This window comes from Dermacentor albipictus, chromosome 1 (assembly GCF_038994185.2).
Source record: "Dermacentor albipictus isolate Rhodes 1998 colony chromosome 1, USDA_Dalb.pri_finalv2, whole genome shotgun sequence".
Taxonomy (NCBI): Eukaryota; Metazoa; Arthropoda; class Arachnida; order Ixodida; family Ixodidae; genus Dermacentor; species Dermacentor albipictus.
The window spans coordinates 96086011-96098586 of NC_091821.1; the positions used below are offsets into that span (position 1 = coordinate 96086011).

General features: G+C 43.2%; 1 protein-coding gene across 6 annotated transcripts in view; it reads right to left on the reverse strand.

Annotated features, from left to right (window-relative positions):
- Nucleotides 1-12576, reverse strand: part of LOC135902635 (breast cancer anti-estrogen resistance protein 3 homolog) — a 252610-nt gene that overhangs the window by 16030 nt on the left and 224004 nt on the right. For all 6 annotated transcript variants that reach the window (XM_065432828.2, XM_065432830.2, XM_070523630.1 and 3 more), the window contains 3 exons: nt 7501-7773; nt 5767-5990; nt 3103-3717 (listed from right to left, as the gene is read on the reverse strand). In XM_065432828.2, the coding sequence (XP_065288900.1) occupies nt 3103-3717; nt 5767-5990; nt 7501-7773 (1112 nt within the window). The remainder of the gene's footprint in view (nt 1-3102; nt 3718-5766; nt 5991-7500; nt 7774-12576) is intronic.

Genomic DNA, 12576 nt, shown 5'->3' on the forward strand with positions numbered 1-12576 from the left:
CTAAGCGCGAGAAAACATTGGCACGAATGAGCCCAGTTCCAGCAGTCGCGTCTCAGCAGCAGGAAGAAGCACAGTGCATACAAAGCTCCAGCACGGAGCGCTTACAAAGCTAGATTTGACACATACCAACCACTGCACGTTTGTTTTGGAGCAAGACAAGCTAAACAACTATCTAAACTAATTTACAACAACAGGAATCAGTTAGCGCATTTTTGTGCAGTTGATGCTATATTGTGTGTTTTTACGAATGCTGCTGCTGGTTCTTTTATTATTATTATTATTTTTTTTGCATTTACGCCTTAGTTCGTTTAACAGAAATTCGCAAGACCCACATAAACAGTTCAGCCGCCCGGTTCCCCTCTCCCGATTTTGAAAGGAAGCGGTACAATTTGATGCCGACATCCCCTTCACGGTTGTGACAATCCTGAACACAGCAGTATCTGTGCTTGTTCTTTTTGTTCACACTTCTCACGGAGGAGCTGCCGAGAGGCTGCGGTGAATCCATTGGAAAATTGGAAAAGCAGGCTTTCAAGTGGGTCTGAGCGCACCACAGACAATGGTGAAATGATGGTGAGGGCCTACTCGCGGGTGCTGCTAGGTGGCGCGATATGTACAGGCAAACTTCATTGCAGGGTGCCAATAGGGTGCTTTTTGCGTTCTCCTCTGTTTCTTCAGCGGCGTTGGCCATAGACGCTGACAATGCGGCACGCGATTTTTCTAGTCCGCGCGGCGCGTACGCGTGACAACCGCGACCCGTTCGACCTGCTTACGAGAGTACAGAAGAAAATTAGCATTACTGGGTTTACTGCACCTTCTGCGAGACATAAAATAACTTTTTACGATGAGCCTAGGCCACATAAAAATACGCATTGGCTTATTTTATTTAAATATATAATAACTGCTGGCACCCACTGGTCTTGAGGCTACTCCTTTTCGGCCGTAAAAGAGATCGACGAACTCCGTTTCCAGAAAAGACCACTTCTGAAAATAGATAGCTCTCTGTCTGCGGGAGAAACTCCTTTCCAGAGAAGTATTTGTTCAAAAGACTTCCGAGTGCCCATGTGACAGGGGGATAAGAAATCGTGAAAAATAAAAATGAATAAATAAATAAAATGAAAGCCTGATTCCGGCGCGTGATGTGCTTGGTCGCAGAGCCCGAGGTGTGCAAAATGCTTAGCCGCGGGTCTGAGGACTCCGCGCACGGTGTGTTTGATAGCCGAGTCCGAGAGGCCGATGTGCGAATTTCTCAGCTGCTAGTCCGAGGTGTCCGCGCGCGATGTTCTTGGTCGCCGAGTCCAATGCGCCGATACGCGAAATGCCTAGCCGCGCGTCCGACGAGCACGCGCGCGATATGCATGGTCGCGGGTCCTGAGAGTTGCGTCATTTCTATATGGTTGCGTGCGCGATGCGCTTGGTTGCGGCACCTATGCTCGAAAGGCTTAGCCGTGGGCCCGAGGATTGCTTGGGCAATGTGCTTGGAAGTAAACTTGGGAGCGAAACACCGATGCTCGAAAGGTTTATCCACGCGCCAAAGGATTATGCGCGCGATGTGCTCGGTCCTGAAGTCCGCGTCGGAGACGCTCGGAGTGCTTAGCTGTGAGTCTGAGACGTCCAGTCGATACTGTGGGCTCAGCTGCGCTTCTGCGGTGTCTATGTCGCGCCCATTATCGACACTCGTCGAGATCACGGTGGTCGAGACGTCGATAGCTCGCGAGGTGCAAAGACCAGCAGACGACGCCCTTTGTAGCGAGTGCCAGACCAATGGCGAACTGTGCTGGAGTTACGTGCCGAGCGCGACCAATCGGAGACCCCGAAACGACCTTCAGTTATGCGATTTCTTGTGCGCATGTTTCTGTATGGAGAAGATATCTGAAGCGGTAAATTTGAAGACGGAGAAATGCGCTTTCCGACGAGACCAAAATCGCAGCACTCGGTTGCGCCGTTCCGGGGATATTGTGGCGTGAAAAACGCTGTTCTTTCGCGATTTCTGCGAAATTTTTCGCAACCTTGGCTAATACAACAAATTATTTAGAGTACTTCTACGTGCTTTTCAGGGATTAAATTTCGGAATAGGGTAGAAAAAGGAGTTTATAGAAACTAAAAATGATATTTTCGAAAAAAAATCAATTTTGGGGCCATATTTCGCGATGCGAAAGCCGCACCCCCCCCCCCCCCCCTAAATCAGCCAAAGTAGAAGCAGATTGAATAAACGCATGTACTCCCTTCAAAAAATTTGTTTAACTAAGTATAGAGGCCTTTGTGGAATCTTTGAACAAAGGTGAATTTAAAAGTAAATATCAAGTTAACCGACATAAAATGCACAGTCGATGGTATATCCCCTCCCGTACTCACCACAATTACTTTAAAGGACCCCTCGCCAGGTCTGAGAATTGCTAACAAATTAGTGCATTCTGTATAGATCATGTATGTGATGATGGTCCCCCATGTCTGAAAAACATTGCAGCTACGTATAGAGCAAGAACAGCTGAATATTCAAATGAAAGCCTGCGCACCCTTTTTCTCAGAGTAGCCAGTCTCCTCACTAGCAAAGACAATGTACCAGGTCTTGCCTACCAGCCTGCAGCTTTAGAGGCCAGAATGTAATGCAGTGCACAAAACAGCAGCAGCAATGGGAACATAAGTGTACCCATGAAATGCAGAGTGCACAAAACTGCCACTGGAGATGCACTGTGCAGCATCTCCAGTGGAAAAAGAGGGGGAAAATGAAGGCAAGGCCCCTGACGTAAACATTACATGGGCTTCCAGCTCCAAGTGAGAGAAGGCAGGCGAAAAATGTCGCTTGAACATATGCTGGTCTAGAGAATAGGAGAAAGGCTCTTCTGCAAGGAGGGCAGCTCACTTCGTCACAACATCACCTTGCAGCATTTAATCTGCTCCTGTCTCCACTATTACCAAAACCCTGCAAAAAATATTTGCAGAAGCACTCTCGGCTCCCAGCGCATAAAAAAAAAATTAATTTATGGTAGGTCTTGGTGAGGGGTTCCCTCAAAGATTTTGAATACTCACATGACACATTCTCAGCAAGATAGACGAAGCAAAATCTCCAATGCATTCAGCAAGCTTAAGCAATAAGAATCTCACCGTTCCAAAAGGTCCTTCCTGAATCGTGATCCTTGGGGCAAAGCCAGCAGTTCCAAACCCACTGAAACACCAAGCCCCAGGTCTCTTTCTCCTTTGAGTCCCAACATATCTAAGTCAAGCCGAGTCAGATGGTTAGCCAAGGCACGAGGCCCACTCTCCAGAAGGACACTACGCACACGTGCCATAATGCTCTTGTCCAATGGCTTATTATCAGATGGGAGCAGCGTTGTTGCAAATGTCACTAGGTCAAACGTTGATGGCGGGTCAATTTCAGGCACAGTCACCACACGGTTGCAAGCCACTATGTCAGAACATTGCCCAGCTGGCATCTGTGTCAGGCCAGCAGCGCCAGTTCGAATGAGAGTTCGGTGTGGCAATGCTGGCAATCCATGCCGCTTGATATCACTTGGCCGTGTTGCAGGGTCACCAGCTTCAGTGACATGGCATGAACTACCATTGTCAGCAAGTTCAGAGTAGACGCCTTCACAGTTGTTGACATACTGTGTCACTGGAACAGGGTCTCTCTTGGCAACTGCTGGCTTTTGTTGCAGTCGTTTTGAGGGAACTCGGCTAGGCTTAGGCGGCGGCTGGTCTTCCGAGCTTCCTTCAAGGTTCCTAAGGTCAGAAACTCAATTTATTAGCTGCCTCTGACCAGTAGAGATTGACAAGTTCAAAACACAATATGCTGCGCTTACCAGCGTGCTTTCAATGTAAGATATCTGAGAAATGTTGCAGCATACATAGTGCCGAAAGCATCCAAATAAGACCATTCACAAACTAACTTAAGAAGAGCTCTATAGCAAACTTAGCAGTCACACCACAAAGGTAACTGACAAATTATTTCGAGGCCTTGCTGGAACTTGAAGCGTCCTCTCCCAAACACCAGATACCACAAATTATCTCGTACAGCGTGTTCAGCATTGCACACATGTCGACATCCAGTTATTTATTCATACATTCTGCATACATGCTAGCTTAAAATAAGAAGCGCACAGCTACAAGTGCAAAATAATGCAGTACTTATGGCAGAGAGATGGGCTAATTGGAATCCTGATATGTGATGAATTTCCAGTGCTTCAGGGCAGTCGAGTCGTTAGCAGAACAGGGGGGACACTGGTCTTCAACTGATTTCACTTCCGAAAGATACACCCACAAGTCACATTGTAGCATACAAAAGATCTAGAATCATGGTCAACGTTCTCGCTGTCTTGTTGACTTTTATTCTCCCAGTATTTTCTGTTTCCCCCAAATCGATGGGAATTCATCATCTATCACACAATGCTGTGTCCCATGTATTGTTAAGAAAGCTTTAAAATAAACTGGTGCCATTTACATAGGTGAAATGAGAGGCCATACTTTGCAATAATCCATTTGATTTTTCCATTCTTTTCTTATCCGTTCCGAATTGATGATTACAGCGATAATGACAGTGTGGCGATGTCCAAAATAATCACAGAGGGCGAAAAAAAAAATGAAAAGAATTGTTACAATACATGGCCCAAGTTCAGCTTTATTACACTGACTTAGTGAAACTCGTTTTTTTTTTATTCACTAGTTAGCCACCTAATAGTAACTAAAAAATTTTCCTAACCTTCTGGAGAAATGCGCATGTTTGTGCCTTAACTGTGGATCATCATTGAAAATTTGTTTTCATTTGTGCCACACAAACCTTTGCATATTTTATTTTTTTTTCACACTTTACAGAAATGGCACAAGAGCAAAAAATAAAAGCAAAATATGCACATAGAAAATAGCTCAAACATTACACACTAACAGCACTATATGAACACTGCAGCACTGCCATGTTTGCCACGTGGCAATTAAAGAAAAGCTGTTGTTGCATTTAGCTGCTCCACTACAGATGGCACCTCGTGATGTACGCATTCTTTGTATAAAAATGCATGGCTGAATGAAAAATCTCCACTTTACAATTTTCATATCACACATAAGGCCTCCAGGAGTGGTACACTTTATTCACTTGAATTTATCACAGTGCATAGACAAGGCCTTTAAATTAGCCATCTGGATATTTTTAAAAGATTGGAATATAATGAACTTCATTTCTCTACATTTTGCACTCTCTGAGCAAAGAACTTGGCAAGTTTGCCATTCACAGTTCTTGCATGAGCAATCCGAATATATGAAGCTGCAGTAGCTCCATAAGCTGTGCTTGTGCATATATTTTCCCATTGAATGGTCACCCATTATAACTGTATAGATAATCGTCAGAGATAATTGCCTGCATTAATTTTTTTTCTGCACCATACTGTTCTTAAACATTGATCTGTTGGAGACATTAAAGTAATTAAATAAAATTTTCAAAATGTGTACTTTTCTGTCAATATGTTTTCCCTTTAAAAAAAATTAACAAACTAGCAATCAATACACCAATTCAGTGTATCAAAAATAATGCATATCAATTTTGCAACTCTACACATTACTTTCTGAACAATCACACTGGGAAGAGAACACAATGAGCATGGTGCAAGCAAAATAATTAAGGTCATAAGTGCAGGACACTGCGCATGGCCGTGCTGATGACATTACTTGGCCACTTGGTGCATTGGTGAGGATTCCAATCCATCTGTGTATGTAGTTTACATAAACCGTTCACAATAAATATACATAAAAAGGTTCTACACATATGTAGTCACAGGAACTTGCCTCTGGGCAGCCTCCGAGCTGACGGTGCCGGAAAGTGGTCTGTGTTCCAAGGTCCTACGTTCCAACGTTGGGCTGAGCAGTGGATCACTGCCCACACGAATGAAGCCTCTCCTGTGGCTCCCAGAGTTGTCCCTACACGGCAGTGTCGCACACGATGATATCTGCCCAGTATTTGAATGGCCCAAAGAGTGTAATTTCTGTGGCAGGTGGGGCTCAGCAGATAGCTGCGCAAAGATATGCAGGAAAATAGCCTGAGGACAAACTCGGCAACCTATAGCTTCATGCTGCTGGAAAACAAGCAATGACAATGCTTCTCACATGTAGTTTGTGGTAACATGGGGCAAAAACAGAAAGCAACAAAGGAGTACCAGTGTAATAAAGTAAGCAGCTAAGGCTAGTCAGCAATTCATTCATAAGCACGAATTAATTTATACTTCTTTAGGTGGTAAGAAGGATTGGTTGCAATACAGGGTGATGATTTCTAAGTTTTATGGAATTTTTAAAAATAGCCTGTTGCAGATAACATAATTCTAGTCCTTGAGCTGGATTATTCAGAGCAGCAGGCATTACTTGCACGAGCAATCGAAACACATATTCAACTAATTAAACTAATTCACTACTTATCTTTTGAATTAATTACTTTACAGCATATATTGCAATTAACAAATTGTAGCCGGTGAGCTTGCAAGGCGCATCCACTTGGAATGAATTTCCAGAATGACGCTAGTTTGGAGATATGCGCTATCAAACTTGCCCTAAAAATTCACTGTTGTTCCACTTACTTTTTTTAACAAAATGCTCTTTTATGCATTGAAGCACAAAAGTAACTGAAACACCCATGTATTTCGTTCCACACTTTGGGAAATAATATCTCAAAGCTGGTGTCATACTGGAAATTCATTTCAAGTGGCTACGTCTTACAAGCTCATTGGCTACAATTAGTAAATTGCAATGTGTCATAAAGTAATTAGGTTAATTAGTGACTTTCGTTAATTGGTTGAATATTTGTTTAGATTTCTTGTGCTAATAAACATCTTTCTCTCTCTTTCATGCTAATAATGTTTGCCTCTTTGAATAATCCACCTCATGGACAAGAATGATGCTATCTGCCACAGGCAATATTTAAAAATTCCATAACACTTAAAAATGATCGCCCTGTATTTTGTATGCTATTGGCACTGCAAAGAGCAAAGGGTCAAAGGCTCCTATCAACTGATTTCAATGATGTTCAGTTTCTAAGTAAAAAAATTGTTTTATGGGAGTTGAAACTCCACAGAACACTTTTCAGCTACTTTCCAGTTCGCAATACTGAAACCTACCGTACAATAACTGGCTCATTCAATGCGCGTTTCTATTTATTTTGCCTTCCATGTACCGGATGGAAAAATTTAGTTCCTGGAGAATGAAGCTCCAACAGAGCAAGTGTGCATTCTTTTGACACATCTGTCAATGCGACATCAATGGGAAATGATCAGTTTTTAATGACAACTCCACTCTATACATGTAACAGTATAGCTTCTGTTCTGCCCAAACCAAGCGCAAGCTCTGTCCACCTAACTTGCTCTGTGTAATGTCTGTTCGAAATAAAGAAGTTTTTCTTGAAACATTGAGTAATTCATAATGTTAATGGGTATAAATTTACCAATTTAGCCTGTTTTTTTGCTTTATTAGGACTTGGGCTGTAAATGCAGACTGCACTTGATCTATCAAATATAGCATGAAACAGGCTCATACCCCATTGGAAGGTGCAGGGACTATAGTAGTGGCATCAAGAGCCCGGTGCTGGGGTGGCTCCGCAGCTTGGGACACCTCAATGCCATAGCGCTGGGCATAGTAAGAAAGTGGCATGCTCCTATTCACAGGCCTTGACACTACAGCACCAGAAGCAGCTGAAATTGGCCGCTTGTTTCCAACATAGAAGGTCACCAGATCAGGCACTGTGTCAAAACAGTCATCCTCAAACTGGTACTGGACACGTTCATACACGGTGAATGGTTGCAAGACCACCTGGAATGTCACAAAGTGTGTAATGAGCGAGAGGAATGACGGGAACTGAGGGGCTTGATTTTTCATTGGTTGCATTCAAGTCAAACCAACAGACAATGAAGGTAGTCTAGAGGAAATTAACTGTTCTTCCTAATTTAAATGTATAAGTAACAAGGAAAACGGAACTAAAAGTGGATGAAAAGACAACTTGCTGCAGGTGGAAGCTGTGCCCACATTGAAATGACCTTGCCACATCTTCTGCATTAAGTATGCAGTGCCCTACCATTGAGCTACTGAAGCAGCCATATTCCTGTACACTTTCTTGAGTATTTACATTTGTGTACTAGGTTGACAGTGTTAGCCAACACAACTCATGGCCATGGCAGAGGATAATTTAAAGCCATGGTGGCAGGTTCAATTAAAAAGAATGTCTAATTTCCCCTATGCTTTCCTTGGATTCATTATACACTTCAATAAAGTGTGAAAGGAATCCAGGTTAAGGTGCATACCCATGAGGGACATTGCAGAGGAAGTGGGGAATGGGTTGTAGAAAAGCCACTTCCTTTGCTGTGTTCCCTCAAGCAGCAATTTTGCATCTCATCACCAAGATGTATTAGTATGCATTATTTAAAGCACAATGGCACCACTAATATTGTACTAACACACCATCAGATGTCACTACCAAGGGGCCATATTTGTCAGAGTTTATATTCTAGGAATAAACTGTGCCTTGCTGGCCCGGCCAAATGCTGCCTCATTCTTCGAACCACTACATAAGGAAATGCACCACTGAAGGCTTTAGCTGTATTTGCACATGTTAAACCCTTTGCAGCCACGGGGACCTTGTACCTCACAAACAAATGGTGCACCTCCTACCCTGGAGCAAAAGAAGGGGTTGTCTACATCACTTAAACAACCTAATGTAACTATGACATCAAGTACCCCTACAGATGGCACCTTATGATATACACATTCTTTGTATCAAAAGCACAGCTGGATCAAAAATAGTCACTTTAAGATTCACATCAGACATAAGGCCTCTAGGAGCGGTACCCCTTATATGATTGAATTTATCACAGTAGACAGACGGGGACATTAAGTTAGCCATCTGGATAAAAAAAAATTAATACAGATGAAGTTCACCTGTCCACATTGTCCACTCTCTGGGCAAGGAACATGGCAGCTTTTCATCCCACTGATGCTTTTCCATTCACAGTTCTTGCATAAGCAATCTGAATATCAGTGAAGTTGCAGTAGCTGCATAAGCCGTGCCTAAGCATGTTTTTCCATTCGACGGTCACTCATTAAAGCTATGGGGGTAATCCTCAGACATAACTGCCTGCATTAATTTTTTTTTTCCTGCACCATACTTCTCTTGAACACTCATCTTTTCAGACTTTAAGTTAAACAAAATTTCAAAAATTATTTGTTTACTTTAGTCAATATTTTTTCCCTTTAAAGGGGTCCAAACCAACCCTCGGGCTTGGTGAAAAGCACTGCTCATGGATAGCACTGTCCGTAGATGCTGTGAACATCTCAGTCAAACTAGTCAAACTTTGCAGTCATGCGCGGCGCGTGAAGCTTGCAAGTGGAGTGCGAAGTCACTTTTACCTCAAACGCTCTCTTTTCAACAGAAGCCTGGTCCTCACTCTTTTCTGGATGCTTTATTTTGTAATATAGCAGAATCATATGTGCGACTGCTATTGGCCAATAGTTGACATCAATCAAGAAGGGTGTTCAGATCAGTGCGCTTCTTCCTATTGCTATTGTGCATATTTATTGATGCGGTTTAATAATCCAGCTGAAGTAAGCAAAAATCTCCTTTCGAATTTCAATAATAATTATGTAGTTCCGGAAGAAGCCAACTATTGTCTGCTGATGCTCGGCCACAGCCGCCCACGTAGGAAGTAAACTTTTGCCACCCTGCTTATCACTGTCATAGCTGTCGAGTCTCGCAAATTTTGACTAGTTTTGAATACTCAACTAGCCTCAAACCACGTGAAACTTAAGGTCAGACCCCACGCATGCTTGCCAGAGCGTGCTCACTCCTGGCCGCTCCTGGTTAGACACCTTGGCAGACTTTGCTTTGTATTGAGCTATTGACAACACTTCAAAATGCACAAGTTGGATGTAGCTACTATCCATCGATCAAGCTGGTGCAGGACAAAGCCAGTCTGCACCACGTAGCATGGCCAGAATGGAGCATATGAGTGCAAGCTCGAACTCATATCGTTGTGCACAAAGCAAACGCTGCGCATACATACTAAAGTTGCATGTAGCTGCGGTCTGCTACATAGCATACATAGTGTGGCTGCGACAGTGCTGCAAAGAGTCCACTGACTGAGCGCACTGCGGCTCACTGAGGACAGCCATGTTTGGCTATGTTTGAGGCGATGTAGGCACCAAAATCGGTAGTAACGTCTGTGCGAGCATCCAAAATCAAACTTGAACTGCGCACCATAGTGACGTTCAGTACACGGTGCACTGTGGGCAGGCAGGTCCCACTCCGCCGTAGCCTTCGCAGTGCAAGTAATTGAAGAAAGAGCGGAAGCACCGCGTAGGGGATGTTTGATTGCCAATAACTCCGCTTCTGCTGAGTGCATTGAACTACTTTTTTCGGCAAAGTATTTATGAAATAGTCTATGTTAATTTCAACTATGTTAGCCCCTTCAACAAAAAATGATGAAGTGGCAATCAATATGCCCCACCAAATGTGTCTGGAAGTGGCAAGCTGACAGTGCTGGCTTCCACTTATCACAATGCTGCATGTTCCTCATTATGATTGCAGCCTATCGCAATGACCACGCAGTTGCCAATTCAAGCAATGAGCGGAGTTAGTTTCTCCAAATCACTTCTGAGACCGCTGGTGTCGTGGCGCATGCATGCGCAATCAAGCGGCACTTTTCATATTTCACTCTCTACAAGTACAGCTAAGAAAAAACTATTATGCAGGACATAGTGCGATGGAAATGACTGAGTGGTTAGGACGCAATAAATGTTTTCCCCATAAGAAGGTTTCTAATAGTAAAAATTAAAAACTTGTTAATCTTGTAATATTGAAACTTATCTTGAAGTTATCCTTGTGGTGGAAGAGGACCTATGACCAAACACAGCAGGTCTCATAATCATATATTGTCCCAGATTTTTCTAACAGCTTGGGGCTAATGTTAGCTGGGAAACTCACTGTATAAGTAATCTACAAAAGCAATATACTTACGCTACACAGTTTAACCCCTTGAGTGTTTTGGATGCGCTCAGCTCGTCAATGGCAATAATCTTGACTTTAAAGCGATTTCGACGAACTCAGCATGTCCACTTTATTTTAGAGTGCAGCTCTTAGGCGGCCATTCCTGCGGCGTGCGTCGCCGTTGTACCTTGTAAGCGAGCGAACGCGCACAGCGATAGGTGGGAACGAACGCGGAGTGCAGCAGGCGATGAAAGGCGCAAGGAAAAAGATAGCGCGAGGAGGAAGGCGGAGGAAGAGGGCATGGCGAAAGCGTGAAAAGAAAAGCGTAGTGACGCGCGAGACGGACTGGGCGACGATGGCTACGAGATGGCGCCAGACATCGAGGCACGCTACGCGTCGTCTGTTCGCTAGAGGTGTGCGCCGTGTAGGTTTCGACCGGCGGCGGCGACGTCATCGGCGCGGCACCGGGTTATTCATCGGTGGCGGTGCACGGACATTTTTCGTTGGCGGCGGCGGCGTGGAAATCAAAACCACAAATTTAAAAAGCCATTTTGCTACATCCTTCTTTGCTAAACTGGTTAAAATTCTGGCCTTTTCATACTAAGCGCTGAGAGGACCGAATACAGCGGTTTTTAAAGTTAGAGAACTACAAAACGTTTTGTAAGTCTTCTGCTCTTCAGCCGACACATGAAAAAAATATATTGGGTACATATTTAAAAGCGTTTATGTTGAGTGTGTTTGTATGTGCCTTTCTTCGCGAATATGCAGGGCCTTGCTGTTGCGTCGTAGTCGCAATTGTTTTCATTTTTGCTGTGCCACGGTTTATACGAGATATTTTTCCACTGAGCAAAGAGTCAGTGAATTCGTCTAGAATTGCTAAGCCAGCACCGACGCCCGTGACACTTTCTAGATATGTTAACCTTGCTTCCACTTGTTCTGAATGAGATTATGTTTATACAATATGCTTTACGTAAAAAAAAAACTGACCTCTTCTACGAACAACTTTTGCTAGGTTGAGCCCTTAAGCTGTCAACCAATCAGCAGATGTTATAACGCACCTTCCTGACTGGACAATAAGTGAAATCACTTGTTCTGAATATTAATAGCCCTTTGCTTATGTAACTTTTTATAACGTCCTTATTCCCTAAAGAACAACGAATGAAAATAATTTTTTTGTGTGTGCAGCAGAACTTTTTTTTTCAGCGGAGACATGTTGTCATGAGGGAGAAAGCAAATTTGCTCAATTTTTAACTCGTGATCACCAGGTTGAATGAACAAAGTGTCGATTAGTAGAAATGCAGGCATTGTTCGGATGCACAATTACTTCCGAAAAAAAAAAGTTATTTTTGAACCTGCATGTCAAAGCTGCTTTATAGATCACTGCAGCTATCGGTGTCAGTTGCATTCAATTTCTTATATGAATGCTACAAAGACCATGCAGAGACCAAAGCACCATGCAGTAGACATGTAAATATATATATATATATATATATATATATATATATATATATATATATATATATATATATATATATTTTCATGTAGAAAAGCAGAAAAACTCCGTGGAATGCAACGGCCGGAATAATGCGAAAACTTCCAAACGGCGTCTTAAACACATCGGGGCCAGAAATTTCTAT